Here is an 18,485-nt window from a genome sequence, read left to right as displayed (position 1 = left end):
TTGAGGTGTTAGAAGCAACGTAACTGGCTCGCATTACAACATTAAGTAACAAGTCCTGTTTTTATTTTACATCCTAGCAATCTTACCCTGCTGCAGACACGGTTTATGGGTTTGATTAGGGTCTCCTAAATCTCGGCGGCTTGGTCCCCTCATTTAGCTACTTTCACACCAGACTAAGTGCAGCACTCCAGTGCTGAACACTACCGGTCAGGAATCGAGCCAGGTCCCTTTCCGCGTCGAATTAGAGGGGAGAATAGGGAAAGAGCGTTTATTAGTTCGAAACTTGAAAGTAATTTAGAAAATCGCACAAGCAAGACAAAAGGGCTGTCGGTACAACTTTAGAGCTTGGGCAGACCCGGGGAGGTGGCGGCCATTAAGTCAGTTTTGTCGGTGAAAGGACCCAACAAAAAAGGCAAGTTTGCGATCAGTATTGAAGCCTCCGTAACACTGACAATCTCGCAAGAATCTGGCATAAACCCTAAACCAAATCTGGAAGCCCCTCCCTGGCTCAGGGCGGAAGTAATGGCCTGCGGCGACTCAACTCCCGCGATGCACCACGGTAGGCGGAGCCGGAAGCTTCGCGTGCAAGTCTGAGGGGGCGTGCCTAGCTCCGCTAGGGCACCTAATTGGTCAGTCCGCGTAGGCGCTGGCGGCGTGCGCGAGTGGTACCTTGGTGCGGTAAGTCTGGCCCTGTCTACTTTAGAGTTAGTTCTCTCTCAGCCGCAAGCTCAAGCTTCTTCCGATGGACGCAGGACTCTGGCTTGGCAGCCGTTACCTGGAGAGGCGGCCAGTCTTGGGGATCTCGGATTAGGCCATATTTCTGTTGTCGTATTCCAAGCAGTCTGGCCCAAACTCCTGAGGAACATTAATGTGTGGCAGGGAGAATTCTGTAACCGAGAGACAGACGACTCCATTGCTAGAGAGAGAGACAGGCGGGGAGGACTGCAGAGTTCACGGACGCGTGGTGGGAGCATCTGGAGAAGAGGCTTGGGTGGGCCGGACACTTAGGAGTTATTCGCTTCTTTCCTTAGCCTCCTGTCTTGCTGCCGTTGGAAGTGTATGCCACGTAGGTACCGTTAGGGACCGTTTCAGTGACATACTGTTCAGGATACCTCGAGGGGGAAGCTCAGTAATTATCTACCGAATACTCCCGGTTATTTTACAAACACTGATACACACCTTAAATTCACACTGATAGTATGTCACTTTTAACAAATTTTCTTAGAAAGTATTTTTAGTCTGTGCACGCCTTTAATCTCAGCGCTCAGAAGGCAGGCAGATCTTTATAAGTTCGAGGCCAGCCTAGTCTACCAAGAGAGTTCCAGGACAGCCAGGGAGGGATGTTACACAGAAAACCTGTCCAGAAAATACATAACGAAACAAAACCTTTTTTTTTTTTTTTTTTGCTTTTTCGAGACAGGGTTTCTCTGTGTAGCACTGACTGTCACTTTGTAGACCCGGCTGGCCTCTAACTCAGAAATCCGCCTGCCTCTGCCTCCCAAGTGCTGGGATTAAAGGTGTGCGCCACCACCGCCCAGCAACAAAACAAATTTTTAATGTCTTAAAGATGTAGGAATGTAGCTTTCTTCTTTTAATCCTGGGTTTCAGACCCAAGGATTGGTGCAAATATGGTGCGTACTTGGTAAGTACTTTACCAACTGAGGTATAGCACCGTTTTTTATTTTTCTATTTGTTTATGCATGCATATATGTGCTCGTGTGATTCGCCTGCATGTCTGCATACAACATGGGTGCAGTGCTAGGAAGAAAGTCAGAAGAGGGCTCCAGTTCCTTGGAACTGGTTTACATGAATCACCTTGTGGAACCCAGGTCCTCTGGAAGAGCAACCAGTATCTTAACCTGATGGCTGAACCATCTCTCAAGTACCCTTCCACCCTCTAAGGCCTATCCTGTCCTGCCCAGTCTTGCAAGATGGAAACAGTTGATAACAATGTAAATATCCTTCCTACTGCAGAACTGTTTATTTGAATGGTCAAGATGGTGCTCACTCCATGCTCAAATCAATCAAAACCAAGCACTGTCACTGAGTTACAAAGCCAGCTGCTTAGCTACATTGATGGACTGTATTACAGAACTGGAAATTGGATCTAGGGACATCACGTATGCAATGAAAACACTCCTCTATTGAGTTATAATTCCAGTTACCCCTTTTAAAAAATTTAGCTTATTATTTTATTTTTAAGGTTTATTTATTATTATATGTAAGTACACTGTAGCTGTCTTCAGACACACCAGAAAAGGGCATCAGATCTCATTATGGATGATGTGAGCCACCATGTGGTTGCTGGGATTTGAACTCAGGACCTTTGGAAGAAAAGTCAGTGCTGTTAACCACTGAGCCATCTCACCAGCCCAAAGATTTAGTTTATTGTGTACCTAAATATGTATGTGTACCATGTACTTGTCTGGTGCTCACAAAGGCCAGGAGAGGGAATCAGATTTGTTGTGAGCCACTGTACTGGTGCTGAGAATTGAACCTATTTCCTCTGTAGGAGTGGCAAGTTCTCCTAGCCTGGAGTCATTTCTCCAGCCTTTTGGTTTTTTTGAGGCAGGGTCTCAACAGACCTACACATATCTAGAATTTCCCTATGTATCTGAGAGTGGCCTTGAATTGCTGATCCTCCTTTCTTACCATCCTCCATGATCCTTCCCCACCCCCATCCCACACCTCCACACCCCACACCCCACACCTCCACACCCCCAGTGCTGGGATTTTAGGTATTGATGAGCCTGGTTCAAACCTGTTTTCTTTTTCTTCTTGAGATAAATAAGGTCTTACCGGGTTAGCAGCTGGTTGTGAGCTTACTCTGTACCCCAGCCAGCCCTTTAACTTGTCATCCTCACCCTGTGGAGTAGCTGAAGTTATGGATTATAGGCGTAAATCCCCTGTTTTAGAACAGGGTCTCTACTGTACCCCTGACTGACTGGGAGCTCACCACATAAACCAGCCCGGCCTTCAGTCTGCAGTGATCCTTCTGGGTGCTCTGGTTATGTGGATGTGCTTCTGGACCTGGCTACCACCACCTTTTTTTTTTTAATATAATTTATGTGTTTGTTTGTTTTTTTTAAAAAATATTTATTATATGTAAGTACACTGTAGCTGTCTGCAGACACTCCAGAAGAGGGAATCAGATCTCATTATGGAAGGTTGTAAGCCACCATGTGGTTGCTGGGATTTGAATTCAGGACCTTCGGAAGAGCACTTGTTGCCCTTCACAGCTGGGCCATCTCTTCAGCCCATGTGTTTACTTGTTAATAGCAAGTAGAGACTTAGATGTCATTGTGGCATACTCAGACAAAATCTTTTTATTGTTGTGCCTTTCTCCCAGCCTTCTTTCTGCTTTTCTGTTATGTATGTTCTTTTGTTTTTGTCCTCTCCCCCATAAGATAAAGATTTATCTTATGTACATGAGTACACTGTAGCTGTCGGACACACCAGGAGAGGGCATTGGAGCCCATTACAGATGGTTGTGAGCTACCATGTGGTTGCTGGGAATTGAACTTAGGACTTCTGAAAGAGCAGTCAGTGCTCTTAACCTCTGAGCCATCTCTCTAGCCCTCCCCCTGTTATTTTTATTTCCTGTTCCCTATGTATGAGTGTTTTACCTGTATGTATATATGTGCAACATGTACATGCCTGGTGCCCTCAGAGGCCAGAAGAGGGCATCAGGTCTTTGGTACTGGAGTTTCAGGTGGTTTTTTGAGTTTCAATGTGGGTACTGGGAACTCAACTCAGGTCCTACCAGTTTTTTTTTTTTTGTTTGTTTGTTTGCTTGCTTGTTTTAGGGGGTTTTGTTGTTGTTTGTTTTGAGACAAGGTCTGCTTTTCTTAGAAGTCACTATTAGACTGGGCTGTCCTTGAACTCACAGAGCTCCACCTACCTCTGCCTCCCAAGTGCTGGCATTAAAGGTGTGCACCTCTGTGTTCCACATGCATCTAGTGCTCTTGCCTGCTGAGCCATCTCTGTAGCCCCCATCCCAAACACCCTTCTCAATACGTCTTGGTCTTGTGATCTCATATCTAGTTCAGTTACCTGTATCCATTCCTATACCCACTTATTTACTTACATACAAACATTAAAAGTTAGGATCCACACGGTAGAGAAAACATTCAATTTTTATCTTGCTATGTTTTCATTACCTCACTTAAAATTAGGCTTTATAGATCCAGGGTCTTATGTTAGTTAGCCCTGCATGGACTGGAATTCACAGAGATCTGTCTGTCTGTCTGTCTGTATCTCCCAAGTTCTGGGATTAAAGGTGTGCCAACCTGGTTGGTGTATGCCATATTGTTATTCCCTCCTCTGTTGACTGTCTTAAGCTGGTTCCATTTCCTTGGTGTTGTGAATAATGCAGCAATAAATGTGGATCTGCACATTTCTGATACTCCAGCTCCAAGGACCTGATGCCCTCTTCTGGCCTCTGAGGGCACCAGGCATATACATGCTGCACGTATATACATACAGCAAAACACTCATACACAGAAAGTAGAAAATAAAAATAAGTCTTTTTAAAGGGGGAGAGAACAAAAAACAAAAAACAAAAAAACCAAAAAAACATACATAACAGGAAAGCAGAAAGGAGGCTGGGAGGACATGGAGTCCTTTGGGTATATATCCAGAGGCAGTGCCTTAGTTAGCTTTTTATGTCTATGATAAAACACCATCACCAAAAGCATCTTAAAGAGAAAGGGGTTTACAGTTGCAGGTAGCAGTCTGTCACTGAGGGAGTGTGGGCAGTAACATGGACACAGAAACAGATGCAGAGGCTGTTGAGGAATTTTCCTTCCTGGCTGGCTTTTCATGGCTTACTCAGCCTGCTTTCTTATAGCACGAAGGATCACCTGCCCAGGGGCACTGCCCATAGTGAACTGGGTCTCCCCACATCATTCACCAATCAAGAAAAGTACCACAACCAAACATTAGAGAGAGCTCGGGAAGTCTTGTGGAAGAGTTGGGGAGAAGGATTGAAGAACCCAGAGGGGATAGGGACTTCATAAGAAGGAAGCGAGCACTGGGAGGATGGGGAGGGGGAGGTTGTAATCAGAATGTAAAGTGAATAAATCAGTTAATTAATTAATTAATTGGGGGGAAATGTACCATAAGCTTGCTTACAGGCCAGTCTGGTGGGGACATTTTCCTTTTCTTTCTTTTTTTTTTTTTTTTAAATTAGTCTTATTTATTTCATGTATGTGAGTACACTGTCACTGTCCTCAGACACACCAGAAGAGAGCATCAGATCCCATTGCAGATGATTGTGAGCCACCATGTGGTTGCTGGAAATTGAACTCAGGACCTCTGGAAGAGCAGTCGGTGCTCTTAACCGCTGAGCCATCTCTCCAGCCTCCTTTTCTTTCTTTCTTTTTGTTGAAATGTAGCCCTGGCTGTCCTGGAACTCTATGGAGACTGGATTTCCCTCTGCCTCCCAAGTGCTGGAATTAAGGGCATGTGTGTTACCATGCCTGGCCTTGGCATTTTCTTTCTTTCTTTTTTAAATTATTTATTTGTTTGTTTATTTATTTATTCTTTATTTCTATTTTAAATATTTTTATGCGTATATATTTGCCTAAGTGTATGTTTGTTCAGCAAGTGAGTGCAGCAGACCTTGGAAGTCAGCAGAGGCCATTGAACCATGGAACTGGGAGTCACAGGCTGTGGTGAGCTGTCAGTTAAATCCAGGTCTCCTACAAGAGCAGTAAGTGCTCTTAAAAGCTGGGCTGACTCTCTAGCTCATGGGACATTTTTTTAATTGATGTTCCTTGTTGCAAGATGACTCTGGTTTTTGTCATAGTTGACATAAAATTAGCCAGCACAAATGGTATTGCTGTGTCATTTATAGCTCCGTTTTAAAAATTTTTTAGAAATAATCTATACTAATTTCCATAATAGCTGAACAGGCCTATACTGCCACCAGCAGTAAGTATAAATCCACATTTCCTCACTTCCTCTCCAGTGTTTGTTATTTGTTTTGTTTATGATGGTCATTCTGACTGTGGTGAGATGAGATATCAAAGGGTTTGAATGTTCATTTGTTTTTACATATATTTATTTATTTAATGTACATGAGTACACTAACTATTTTCAGACACACCAGAAGAGGGTATCGGATCCCATTACAGATGGTTGTGAGCCACCATGTGGTTGCTGGTAATTGAACTAGGAACCTCTGGAAGAGCAGTCAGGGCTTTTAACCACTGAGCCATCTCTCCAGTCCCATCAGAGTGTTTTGTTTTGTTTTGTTTTGAAGATTTATTTATTGTTATCAGATGCACCAGAAGAAGGTGTAAGATCTCATTATGTATGATTGTGAGCCATCATGTAGGTGCTGGGATTTGAACTCAGGACCTTTGGAAGAGCAGTCAGTACACTTAACCGCTGAGCCATTTTTCCAGCCCCAAAGTGTTTTTGGGGGGTGGGTTTATTCATTTATATTTATTTATTTATTTATTTATTTATTTATTTATTTATTTTGGTGTTTTGGATTTGGTTTTGTTCAAGACAGGGTTTCTCTGTGTAGCCCTGGCTATCCTGGAACTCACTCTGTAGACCAGGCTGGCCTCGAACTCAGAAATCTGCCTGCCTCTGCCTCCCAAGAGCTGGGATTACAACCGTGCGCCACCACCGCCTGGCTCCTATTCTGTTCTGTAGGTTGTCTTTTCACTCTGCTGAGAGTTTCATATGATTTTTAATTTCATGTTGTCCCATTTGTTGACTCAGAAAGTTGTTGCCTATAAATAGAATCTGAAGTATATTCCCTATCTTTTCCTCTAGCAGTTTCAATATTTCAAGTTTTAAAATTAAGGTCTTTGATCCATTTTTTTTCAGGGGTGGGGGCAGGTAACTGATGTGAATGCATTCACCTTTCTGTATGGAGATACCAAGTTTTTGTCGGTGTGGTTCTCCTCCCCTCCCCAGTCCTGTGTATGTTTTTGATGCCTTTGTCAAACATTAGGTAGGTGTGTCTGTAGGTTTATTTCTGGGTCCTCCATTTCACTCTGCTACATGTTTGTTTTTGTGCCAGAACCATCCTGTCTGCTGCTGTTGCTCTGTAGGATCACGTGAGTTCAGATGTGATACTTCAACAGCGTTTTCTTGGATTGGGCCTGCTTTCACTACATGTGGTCTTTTTGTGTTTATATAGAGTTTTGAAATGTTTTCTAGTTCTGTAAATAGTTTTATTGGAATTTGCAGTGAATTTTCATGGGAATAACATTAAATTTATAAATTACTTAAACAGATCCACCTGCTTCTGTCTTCCAAGCATTGGGATTAGATGGGGGGAGGTACCATACCTGGCTCCTAGGTCATTTCTTTTTTTTTTTTCTTTCTTTAGAAGTATTTAGGAGGAAAATTAAGTTGTTCAGTCACGTCACTGAATGTCAGGAGTGTCTCATTGAATAGAAAATAGAAAAAAGTCAATCAAGGAGTGACTTTACTCTCAGTTACCTTTATTGAAGTACTGGTAGAAAATAACATTATTATTGCGAATGCATAACTCCTTCCCTCCACAAAACAACTAATTTTTGGTTAAGTGAGTTGTTTTTCTGTTTTATTTTTTTGTTTTTTGTTTTTTAATTATAACTGCTTATCATCATGGGACAAAGTTAATTAATAAGCCATTCTCTTTATGTTTACTTTATAGGGAAGATGGAAGAACTGAGTCAAGCCCTAGCTAGTAGCTTTTCTGTGTCTCAGGAACTGAACAGCACAGCTGCTCCACACCCTCGCCTGTCCCAATACAAGTCCAAGTACAGCTCCTTGGAGCAGAGCGAGCGGCGGCGCCAGCTGCTGGAACTGCAGAGATCGTAAGGGTGCTCGACTCCTTGGCTTGCTTTATTCTGGGAGCTGGGAATCATTCTCAGGCAACTAGACTTGTTTCCTTCGAACCCCCTTCACAAAAGAAAGTCATTTCCTGTCCACAAGGTCGGGTGGGTAAATTCTGGTCACAGGTAATTAATTAATCTTTTGTCCCTACATTTTAGGAAAATAAGAAGAGAAAAGCTGAAAATTTGAAGCACAACTCAGTTATATAGTTAAAATTTTCTGTTTTTCTTGGCAACAGTTCTCAGCTTTGCAGTTTAGGGACTTATGAAAGCCATGCCTAGACTTGCCCTCCCCCCCATTCCCTAGGCTGCTTATGTGTGGCTTCTCAGTCACTGTGACGATGGTCTTGGCATGCTCTTCCTATCCACCTTCAGGTCAAGTGTCTCTGGAGTACCCTTGGGAATTCAGGTTAATTCCATAGAGAATCAGCAGAAATGGTTCCCATACACGCAACTCTAAATGCCAAAATGAACAAATAGGAATAAATCAAGAGGGGCATGTTTCAGATTGCCCTCTCTGAAGGCCTGTTGTTTGTTCTCAATGTATCTTTAGCCTCTTTGGAGTCAGAAATAAAGGCATTGGGAAATAGAAGAAACTGGCCACAGCTGTACCACTTGCAGAGTGGAGTCTGGACTTTGTGAGGTGCTGTGTCAGTAGATGAGTCTAACAGATAGTTCCTTATGAGTTCCGAGTTGTTTGCTGATTATAATTCCATTTCATCCCAATTCACTCCTTTCTTCTGTTGCCTCCTCTGCCCTTTCCTTTTCTTTTTGCTTTTTCTTGACAGGGTTTCTCTGTGTAGCCCTGGCTGTCCTAGAACTCACTCTATAGACCAGGCTGGCCTCAAACTCAGAGACTCACCTGCCTCTGCCTCCCAAGTGCTGTGATTAAAGCCACTGCTCAGCTTCTTCCCTGTTTTCAATTGTAATTTATTATTTTCAAATAGGTGACACATTCATATGACTCAAAATACAAGGAAAAGTGTATGGTCCTTCCTTCCTGGTCTAGATCCTCCCTTGAATTACTAGTTCCTCATATACCCTTGCAAAGCTATCTTGTATAGATAGAAGTGTCTATTTATATACAACCTTATTTTATCAATTAAATAATTCAGGCTGCCATGCAGTGGTGGCACATGCCTTTAATCCGAGCACTTGGGAGGCAGAAGCAGGTGGATTTCTGAGTTCAAGGCCAGCCTGATCTACAGAGTAAGTTCCAGGACAGCCAGAGCTTCACAGAGAAACCCTGTCTTGAAAAAAGACCAAATAAGTAAATAAATAAATAAATAAATAAATAAATAAATAAAGGAAGGAAGGAAGGAAGGAAGGAAGGAAGGAAGGAGAGAGACTCCTGACATCAGCCTTCAGCTTACACACACACACACACTCACCTGCATACATACACAATCATCTACACACAAGTGTGTGTACATGCACAAAGACAGCTGGGTTCTTACATAAACTTAGGCTAGCTTTAAGATTACTATCTACCTTGCATGCTAGGATTGCAAGTATGCTCTATGATGTCTATTTTTTGCAGTGTTGGAGATCAAACACAGTGCCTCATGTATTTTAAGCAAGCCCTGTGCTGAGTGAACTATGTCCTTAGACACATTTCTTTTAATGGTGCCAGATACTCCATTAAACGGATGGTTCATAATGTAGCTGGCAAGTCCCCTGTGGCTGGCACCTGGCTAGTTTTCTTCCTATATGATAACAAACCGGAAGAAACTACAGTCCTTCTGTATACATACAAATATTCCAGGGTTTTTTCTCATTCTTTAATTAAAGGTCATTGTGTTCTTTCATATGTCCTTACTAACAGGCAAGTTTGTGGAAATGTGAACATGTGCATTCAAGAAAAGAAAAGGCGGGGGCTGGAGAGATGGCTCAGTGGTTAAGAGCACTGACTGCTCTTCCAGAGGTCCTGAGTTCAATTCCCAGCAACCACATGGTGACTCAACCATCTTTAATGGTATCTGATGCCTTCTGGTGTGTCTGAAGACAGCCACAGTATACTCATAAATGAAATAAATAAACCTTTAAAAAACAAAAGTCAAAAGCCTAGAGCCGAGCTTGGTAGTCCATACCTTTAATACTAGTACTCAAGAGACAAAGGCAGGCAGATCTCTGTGAGTTCAGGGTCAAATTGGTCTACACAGAGAGCTCCAAGCCAGGACATATTGAGATGTGTCCTAATTCAAAAAACAAACAAAAAAAAGAAAAAACACAACCTGAGCTACCACCATTGCTCGGTGGGTAAAGGTGCTTCCTGCAGACCTGAGTACCTGATTTCAGTCTCTGGTACCCATATGAAGGAAGGAGAGAACCAGCTTCTTCAGGTTGTCCTCTGACTTCCACACACACGCTTTGCTGTGTCTGTGCTCGCACACACAGACACATACACACACAGACACACACACAGACACATACGAAAAAAAGAAGCCATGTCTTCTTTTAGTGTCTGCTATTTTTTTGGGTTTTTTTGTTTTTAGATTTTAAAGTTTATTTTATGTATCTGAATGCTCTATCTGCGTGTATACCTGCCTGCCAAAAGAGGCCTTCAGATCCCAGGATAAATGGTTGTGTTCCCAGGTAGTTGCTGGGAATTAAACTCAGGGCCTCTGAAATAGCTCCCAGTGCTCTTAACCACTGCGCCATCTCTCCAGCCTGAAGATGCTGTTTTTAATATATAGAACTGAGCATGTTGATGTACATCTACAACCCAGCATGAAGGGAAAGGTAGAGGTAGGGGATTAGAAGTTAAGTGTCAGGGCTGGAGAGATGGCTTAGTTGTTTAGAGTGCTTGCTGTTCTTACAGAGGACCCAAGTCCAGTTCCTAGCACCAATGTCAGATGGCTCACAATCACCTGTAAGTCCCACATCTAGAACAGTGGTTTGCAACCTTAGGACTCTTTAATACATAAAATTATTTTTGTTGCTACTTTGTAACTGTAATTTTGCTATTGTTATGGATCATCATATAAATATCTGTGTTTTCTGATGGTCTTAGGTGACTCCTGTGAAAGGGTCATTCAGCTTCTCAAAGGGGTCATGACCACAGGTCGGAGAACTGCTGATCTAGAGAATCTGTCCCTCTTCTGGCCTCCATAGGCAACTGCACACACACACACACACACACACACACACACACACACACACACAGAGAGAGAGAGAGAGAAAGAGAGAGAGAGAGAGAGAGAGAGAGAGAGAGAGAAAGTGTTATCCTGGGCTAATAGGGAATTTGAGGCTGTCCTAAGCTACTTGAGACTGTCTGAGCAAAACAAAAGCTTGGATATTGTGATACAAACCTATAATCCCAGCATTCAGCAGTCAGAAGTAGGAGGACCTCTGTGAGTTCCAAGCCAACCTGGTCTACATTACAAGTTCTGGGACAGCCAGGAATACATAGTGAGACCTTGTCTCAAAAAGAAAAGAAAAGAAAACAAAACAAAACAAAACAAAACAAAACAAGGCCAGGCAGTGGTGGCACATGCCTGTAATCCCAGCACTCTGGGAGGCAGAGGCAGGTGCATTTCTGAGTTCGAGGCCAGCCTGGTCTACAGAGTAAGTTCCAGGAAAAAAAAAAAAGAAAGAAAAAGAAAAAACAAAAGGCTGTGGCTGGAGGGCAGAGGAATTCAGGGTCTGCTGGGTTATAGGTGGCTCTGGGAAAGTAAGTGAAACCAGATCTTTTTTGTTTTGTTTTTCTGAGACAGGGTTTCTCTGTATCGCCCTGGCTCTCCCGGACCTCACTCTGTAGACCAGGCTGACCTCAAACTCAGAAATCCACCTGCCTCTGCCTTCTAAGTGCTGGGATTACAGGCGTGCTCCACCACTGCCCAGCTGTGAAGCCAGATCTAATAAATAACTAAATAAAAGCCAAGAGAGAATGGGGATATATAGCTTCTTGATAGAGTGCCAGCCTCAAAGGCCTTAGTGAAGGCCTAAGTTTAAATTTCACTGTGGGGTGAAGTGGAAGGAAAACGATAAAAGAAAAGGAGATGAGTAAAAGGTGGCACCATTTTTCTTTCTTTTTTCTTAAAGATAGGTTCTGACTATGTAACTCTCCTAGAACCCACTATGTAGACCAGGTTGGCCTTGAACTCTCAGACATCTACCTACCTCTGCCTTCCCAGCACTGGGATCAAGGGTGAGTGCTACTGTACTGGGATAGACGCCAAGTCTGATGCCTAGAGGCCTCTTTTGAAGGTCAAACAAAAAGGGCTGAGTTTTGAGGGTTTTGTTTACTTGTTTTGTCAGCATGCTGTCTAATGAGGAAAGTCCCAGAAGAAGTTCTTCTTTTGGACTTCTCCCTGCATTTAGTGTTCCTCCTTCCTGTCTCTGGACCTTTGATGGGTGTGCCAGGCAGGAGATGTTACTTCTCATCTGGAGTGCAGTGGGGTAATGTGGGTTCAGTAGATCCAGCTAGCGAATCTTAGAAATTCCTTTAAGAATAAATATTTTACTTTGAACATTCTTAAGAAACTGGCGAAGGCTGAGTGTGTTCAGAGAGAGTTTCATGATTAGGAATGATGAGGAGACAGTTACTAGTTTAACATTGCAAAAGAAATTCTGTTTTTCCTTACCCACACCAGTATCTAAATTTGTCATCCTTGAGTCGAGTGAAATCTGTCACATTGTGGGATATCTTTTTATGATATGTATAGACCTGATCCTCTCTTTTACTCATCCAGCAAGCGGTTGGATTACGTGAACCATGCCAGAAGACTGGCTGAAGATGACTGGACAGGTATGGAGAGCGGGGAAGAGGAAAATAAGAAAGACGAAGAGGAAATGGACATAGACCCTGGCAAGAAGTTACCAAAACGCTATGCTAATCAAGTAAGTGGTCCAGAGCACACACCTTCCCCACATGCAGTCAAACCACCAAACACATGCTGCTAGAAGGGGGCAGCAAACCGAGTGGATGAGGACGCTCTGGGACAGTGGGCGGGAGAATGGTGGTGACTTGGAAGCACTGATGAGGCGGGACCTAGCAGTGTATCATGCTTTTAATCTCAGCACTTGGGAAGCAGTGGCAAGTGGATTGCTATGAGTTTGAGGCCAGCCTAATCTACATAGTGAGCTCTAGTACAGCCAGGGCTATGCAGAGAGACCCCGTCTAAAACAAAACAAAACCCACTGCTGAAGTCTGTGGATTGTAGTTTGGAGTTACTAGCCCACTGAGCCCATGCTGTTAACCAAGGCTGTCAGCTTGTTACAGAGAGCTCCTCAGCTCCTCCTATTCTAGCAACAGATCCCACACTCTCATCATCACCCTTTATTCTTTTGGGCAGGGACTACAAAGGGCTTCTCATGTCCTAGGCAAATGTTCTGTCACTGTTGAACTAGAATCCCAGACTCCTTGTCTTTTGTCATTTTTTTGAGATAGGGTCTTTCTGTGTGACCCTGGCTGGTCTTGAACTTACAGCAGTCCCACTTACAGGCACTCACCATCTGTCTTCAGACACCAGAAGAGGGAACCAGGCCTTGGTACAGATGGTTGTGAGCCACCATGTGGTTTACGGGATTTGAACTCAAGACCTCAGGAAGAGTAGTCAATGCTCTTAACCATTGAGCCACCTCTCCAGCCCTATTTTTTAGTTTTTTAAGACAGAGTCTTGGCTGTCCTGGAATTAGAACTCACATGTCAACCATGTTAGTTTTGAACTCAGAGATCAGCCTGCCTCTGCCTCCCCAAGTGCTGGGATTAAAATGTATCTAATATCATGCCAGGCTTTATCTTATTTTATTTTATCTTATTTTGCTTTTTTTTTTTTTTTGTTATTGCATAGTTGGCTTGGGTGGGGCCTAGCCACTACCCCAGTGCCCTCGTCCCTTCCTTGGTTGGTAGTCTTTCCGACCTAGAGTATTAGGAGACCAGTCTTGTCACTGTATACTGAGGTGATAGCAGGCAGGAAGTACATCTTAATTACTTAATTTCCTTAAATAAAGAGATCCTGCACAGAACAACCTTTTGACTAAGGTAATGTTGATCCGTGAAACAGCCTATCCCAATGCCACACCCAGTTAAATGCTCTATTGGTGCTGTAGGGAAACAGGAAGAGACTCTCCCAGGCGGTCCTCGTGTCCAGAAGAAGGAAAGGTCTGAGTCTAGTTAAAGCAGGGACTTTCCTGCTGTAATGTACTACTTTTAGAATCTTGTCACCTTCGGAAGTTAGAAATAAATTGTTTACCTGTTTTTCTCTTCCTAATATAGTACAGATAATACCTTCTATGACAAACTACGCTTTGTTTTTGTTTACTTGTAACAAGGTTTGGCTATACAGCTCAGGTTGGCCTTGAACTCAGGATTCTTGTGCTTCAGTTCAGTTTAGGACCATTGAAGGACTTGCTACCAGACTTCACTGTGATATAGACACAGGTGGTAAATAGCTCTTAGAATAGGCATAGAATATACCTTTTGCTATAAGAAAATAAATTTTGGAGCTAGAGAGATGGCTCAGCGGTTGAGAGCACTGATTGCTTTTCCAGAGGTCCTGAGTTCAATTCCTAGCACCTACATGGGAGCTCACAACTGTCCTTTACTCTAAGATCTGACACCCTCACACAGACACACAGGCCGAACACTAATGCACATTAAAAAAATTAAGAAGAAAATTCCTGAGCCAGATATGATTGCTCCTGCCTGTAAATTCCAACATTTAGTTGAGAGGCCAAGGCCTTGACCATGGATTGCCAAGGGTCCAAGGCCAGCCATAGCTACATAATAAATTCCAGATCAGCCTGACCTGCAATTGAGGGGGTGGTGGGGAGACTGTGCAACTACCACCATTATTCAATTCTAGGACATTATCTTTCTGTTTGCAGTATTTTTATTGGCCACATTAATTTGTTTGTAATCTTATGTATGTATATAATGCTTACTCAGCCTTCACCCTGTCTTCTATCCCTCTCACCCTACAACTCCTCTTCTCCCTTCAATTCCCTTTCCCAGAACTATGTCTTTTGTTTTGTGGCCTGCTGTATTTAACCAGGGTCATCTATGTTGTCTGGATTTGAACCTATGCATTGGAGCCTAATGCTCATTTGTGGATGTGTATCTGAAAACATTGATTCCTCCCTCCCAGAATCTATCTGTAGCCTCTACTTCAACAGGGAGGTGTAGGCCTTGTTGACAAGGCCAGTCTTTTTGTAGGCCCAGTGTAAGAAACTGTAGTTGCTCTGAGTTAGTTCATGATTGCAATGGTTGGATCATACCCATAAGATGGAGAAGAAGGCATTTTGTAGCTCTTCTCCATACTTTCCATTTCCTCTTCCAAGATGTTCCCTAGGCTTTAGATGGGGAGGTATAAATGTCCTACTTAGGACTGAGTATTCAACTGTCATTTATTTTTAGTACTGTCACTTTTTCTGAAGAGAGTCAGGGGCCATGATTGGACCTTGAAGTCCGAAAGCATCAAAAGGGCAGTTCATCATATCGGAGGCACAGGACAGGGCCTTAAGGGGAAAAGAGGCTTCCCTTTAAAACTGGGGAAGGAGACAGGTATATAGTGCATTCGTTTTATCCCAGGATGGGAAGCAGAGGGAGGCAGATCTCTGGGAATTCAAGGCCAGTCTAGTTTCACATCAAGTTGTACACCAGCCAGGGTTACATAGTGAAATATTGCCTCAAACAAAACAAAACTAAACCAAACTAAACAGTACTTCAAGCAAACAAACCTAGAAAGGAGAGTTGTTAAACAAGATAGCTTAAAGTAAAAGAGTAAGAGATTAGCAACCGTGGGCAGTATGATGTAGGCATTGAAGGGGAGAGTGCCTGTAGAGAAATCCCCAGAACAACCGGAATTTTGGGGCATTATAAGTTTTCAGAAGCTGGTGAGGAATTCCACCCTGTGTGATTTAGTTTACTTTAGATGACTCTATGCATGGAGGCATGTACTAGGCAGGGCCATAAATTTGTCCTCCATAGCTGAGTAAGACCATTGCTATCTTTTTTCTCCCAATAGTCTGTATAGCAGCTTCTGGTACTATGAAAACTAGCCAGAAGGGAAAAAGCTTCTATCTTAGTTCCAAGTTGATTCTTTATTATCTTACAACGAATATTATATTATCTTTAGCAGTAATGTCTTTTTTAAGATTCATTTTATTTATATTTATTTGAATTTGTGTGTCTCTGTGTGTTCATGTGTGTGCATGCATGCATGCATGCATGTGCATATACATATCAGGGGTTACCACAGATGCCAAAAGAGGATATCTGATCACCTGAAGCTAAAACTATATGGGTTGTTGTGACCTGTTGAGACATGGGTGTTGGGAGCTGGATTCTCTTCCTTGGGTAGAGCAATAAGCACTCTTAACCACTGAGCCATCTCTCTGGCACCAGCTATCAGTTCTGTTGTCTTGTTCTGGTGACTCACTTTTTATTTGAGACAGTAGCCCAGGCTGGCCTTTTAGTTGCTATATAGCCAAGGATGATTTTGAATTCCAGATCCTTTAAATTTTTACTTCCAAGTGGTAGCTAATTCTAGAACAATTTTATCACCAACACACACATGCTTACAAATACTCTATAGTCATTTGTTCCCAACTAGTTCATAACAGTTATCCCGTTTATACTAATCTATGTTCTGCTACATGGCTGATTTCCTCTCCTTAGTTTTATATGTCTGACATCTTCCACAACTCTGTAGTGAGTCTCTCTGAGCCTGATTGTTCCCACAGTCCCTCTCTCTGCCTGGAAGTCCTGCCTACTCTTTTTATGCCCAGCTATTGGCCATCAGCTCTTTATTAAAGCCAGTCAGAGAATTAGGCAGATGGGGGAAGGACAGAAACTCCTCACACAGTATACAAAAATGTTATCCCAACAGTCATTAGCAGTCATTCTCCACTATTCTTCATTTTCCTTTTACAAATCTGTCTACAATTGTAGATCAGCCTATTCTGGATGCTTGTGGCCTTTTGTGATTGTCTTCTTTCAGTTAGCCTAAGATTTTCATGGTTCATGTTATAGTATTTATCATTCTATGTGTTTAATGGCCTTTTGTATTGCTTCTACTTTTTGACAATTATGAATGATGCTACCATGGTTTTCTGTGTGTGTGTGTGTGTGTAAGGTGGCTTTTAATATGCTTGCATTTTAATATACTAAACATTTATATATACTCTTTAGGAACATGTCTGTTTTATCTTTTACCATTTATTTTCTTTATTCCAAGAATAGTTCTAGTAGTAGTAGTAGTAGTAGTAGTAGTAGTAGTAGTAGTGTGTGCATTAGTGTGCACAAGTGGTGGTGAGACAACTTGCTGAGGCTTTTTCCCCCGTTTTGCACAGCGAGCACTTTAGCCCTGATTTTTACCCTTCTCCTGCCTTCCTTCTCCTTCCCTTTTAGTCTTTAGCAATGTTGGGAATTGAACCCAACTCTGTGGACTTTTAACAGTCAAACATTCCCCACTGGGATATATCCCATCCCCACTTGATTTGGGGGGATTTGGACCTTGTCAGTGGCAACTCAGCAAGCTAGAGATGTAGCTTCCTGTGGCCCTAGCAGCCTGAGGAGTCTTTTTCAGAACTCCACTTTAGTAAAGCCAGATTGTTGACTTGTCTTAGAAAGAAATTTCAGGATAAGCCAGTATGAAGCAATGTTTTATTTCATTTTTTTACCATTTTATTTATTTATTTGAATGTGTCCATGTGTATGTTGACTAGTTTTCATATCAGTTTGACAGAAGCTAGCTCATCTGAGGGGAAGGGCTCTTTTTTTTTTTTTGGCTTTTTTTGGTTTTTTTCGAGACAGGGTTTCTCTGTGTAGCTCTGGGTGTCCTGGAACTCACTCTGTAGACCAGGCTGGCCTCGAACTCAGAAATCCACCTGCCTCTGCCTCCCAAAGTGCTGGGATTACAGGTGTGCGCCACCACCGCCCGGCTGGGAAGGGCTCTTAGTTGAGAAAATGCCTCCATAGGATTGGCTTGTAGGCAAGACTGTAGGGCATCTTTTTGATTGATGACTGATATGGGCAATGCAACTCCTGGGCAGGTGGTCCAGGGTGCTATAAGGAAGCAGGCTAGGCAAGCTGTGAAAAACAAGTCAGGAAGCAACATTCCCGCATTGCCTCTGCATCCGTGTCTGCCTCCAGCTTCCTGCCCTGACTACTCAATGGAATTATAAGTGAAATAAAGCCTTCTCTCTCTGTTTGGTCCTGGTGTCTTATCACAGCCCTAGAAAGGAATGTGTGAGGATGCATCTGCCATGGCGTGCGTCTGTGTGTGTGTGTGTGTGTGTGTGTGCGTGTGCGCGCGTGCGTGTGCGCGCACGCGCGCACGCGCGCGTGTGAGGGTCAAAGGAAAGCCTATGGGAGCTGGTTTGGTTCTTATCTCCCACCGTGTGATTCCCAGATACTGATTCAGGTTATCAAACTGGTGGCAGTTGTCTTTACCCACTGAGTTATCTTGCTAATTAGAATATTTGTTTATTTGTTTCTTTTAATGAAGTTTCCCAACTTGACACAAATAATTTATTTAATTTTTATTTTATGTGCATTGGTGTGAGGGTGTCAGATCCCCTGGAACTGGAGTTACAGACAGCTGTGAGCTGCAACATGGGTACTGGGAGCTGAACCTGGGTCCTCTGGAAGAGCAGCTTGTGCTCTTAACGACTGACCCATCTCTCCATCCCCAAGTT

General features: G+C 43.0%; 1 protein-coding gene across 3 annotated transcripts in view; it reads left to right on the top strand.

The window, feature by feature from the left end:
- Nucleotides 1–614: 614 nt before the first annotated feature.
- The window catches only part of Snupn (snurportin 1), a 32,684-nt gene continuing 14,813 nt past the window's right edge, over nt 615–18,485 (top strand). For 2 of the 3 annotated variants that reach the window (XM_052188273.1, XM_052188271.1), the window contains exons 1-3: nt 615–678; nt 7,661–7,823; nt 12,536–12,683. In XM_052188273.1, the coding sequence (XP_052044233.1) occupies nt 7,666–7,823; nt 12,536–12,683 (306 nt within the window). In that variant the 5' untranslated portion in view covers nt 615–678; nt 7,661–7,665. Of the gene's footprint in view, nt 679–7,660; nt 7,824–12,087; nt 12,243–12,535; nt 12,684–18,485 lie in introns of those variants that run through there. The other variant, XM_052188272.1, reaches the window with a different exon arrangement.

This window comes from Apodemus sylvaticus, chromosome 7, assembly GCF_947179515.1.
Source record: "Apodemus sylvaticus chromosome 7, mApoSyl1.1, whole genome shotgun sequence".
Taxonomy (NCBI): domain Eukaryota; kingdom Metazoa; phylum Chordata; class Mammalia; order Rodentia; family Muridae; genus Apodemus; species Apodemus sylvaticus.
Note: the sequence above shows the minus strand (reverse complement) of the source record. Positions and strands in the feature narration are given on the sequence as shown.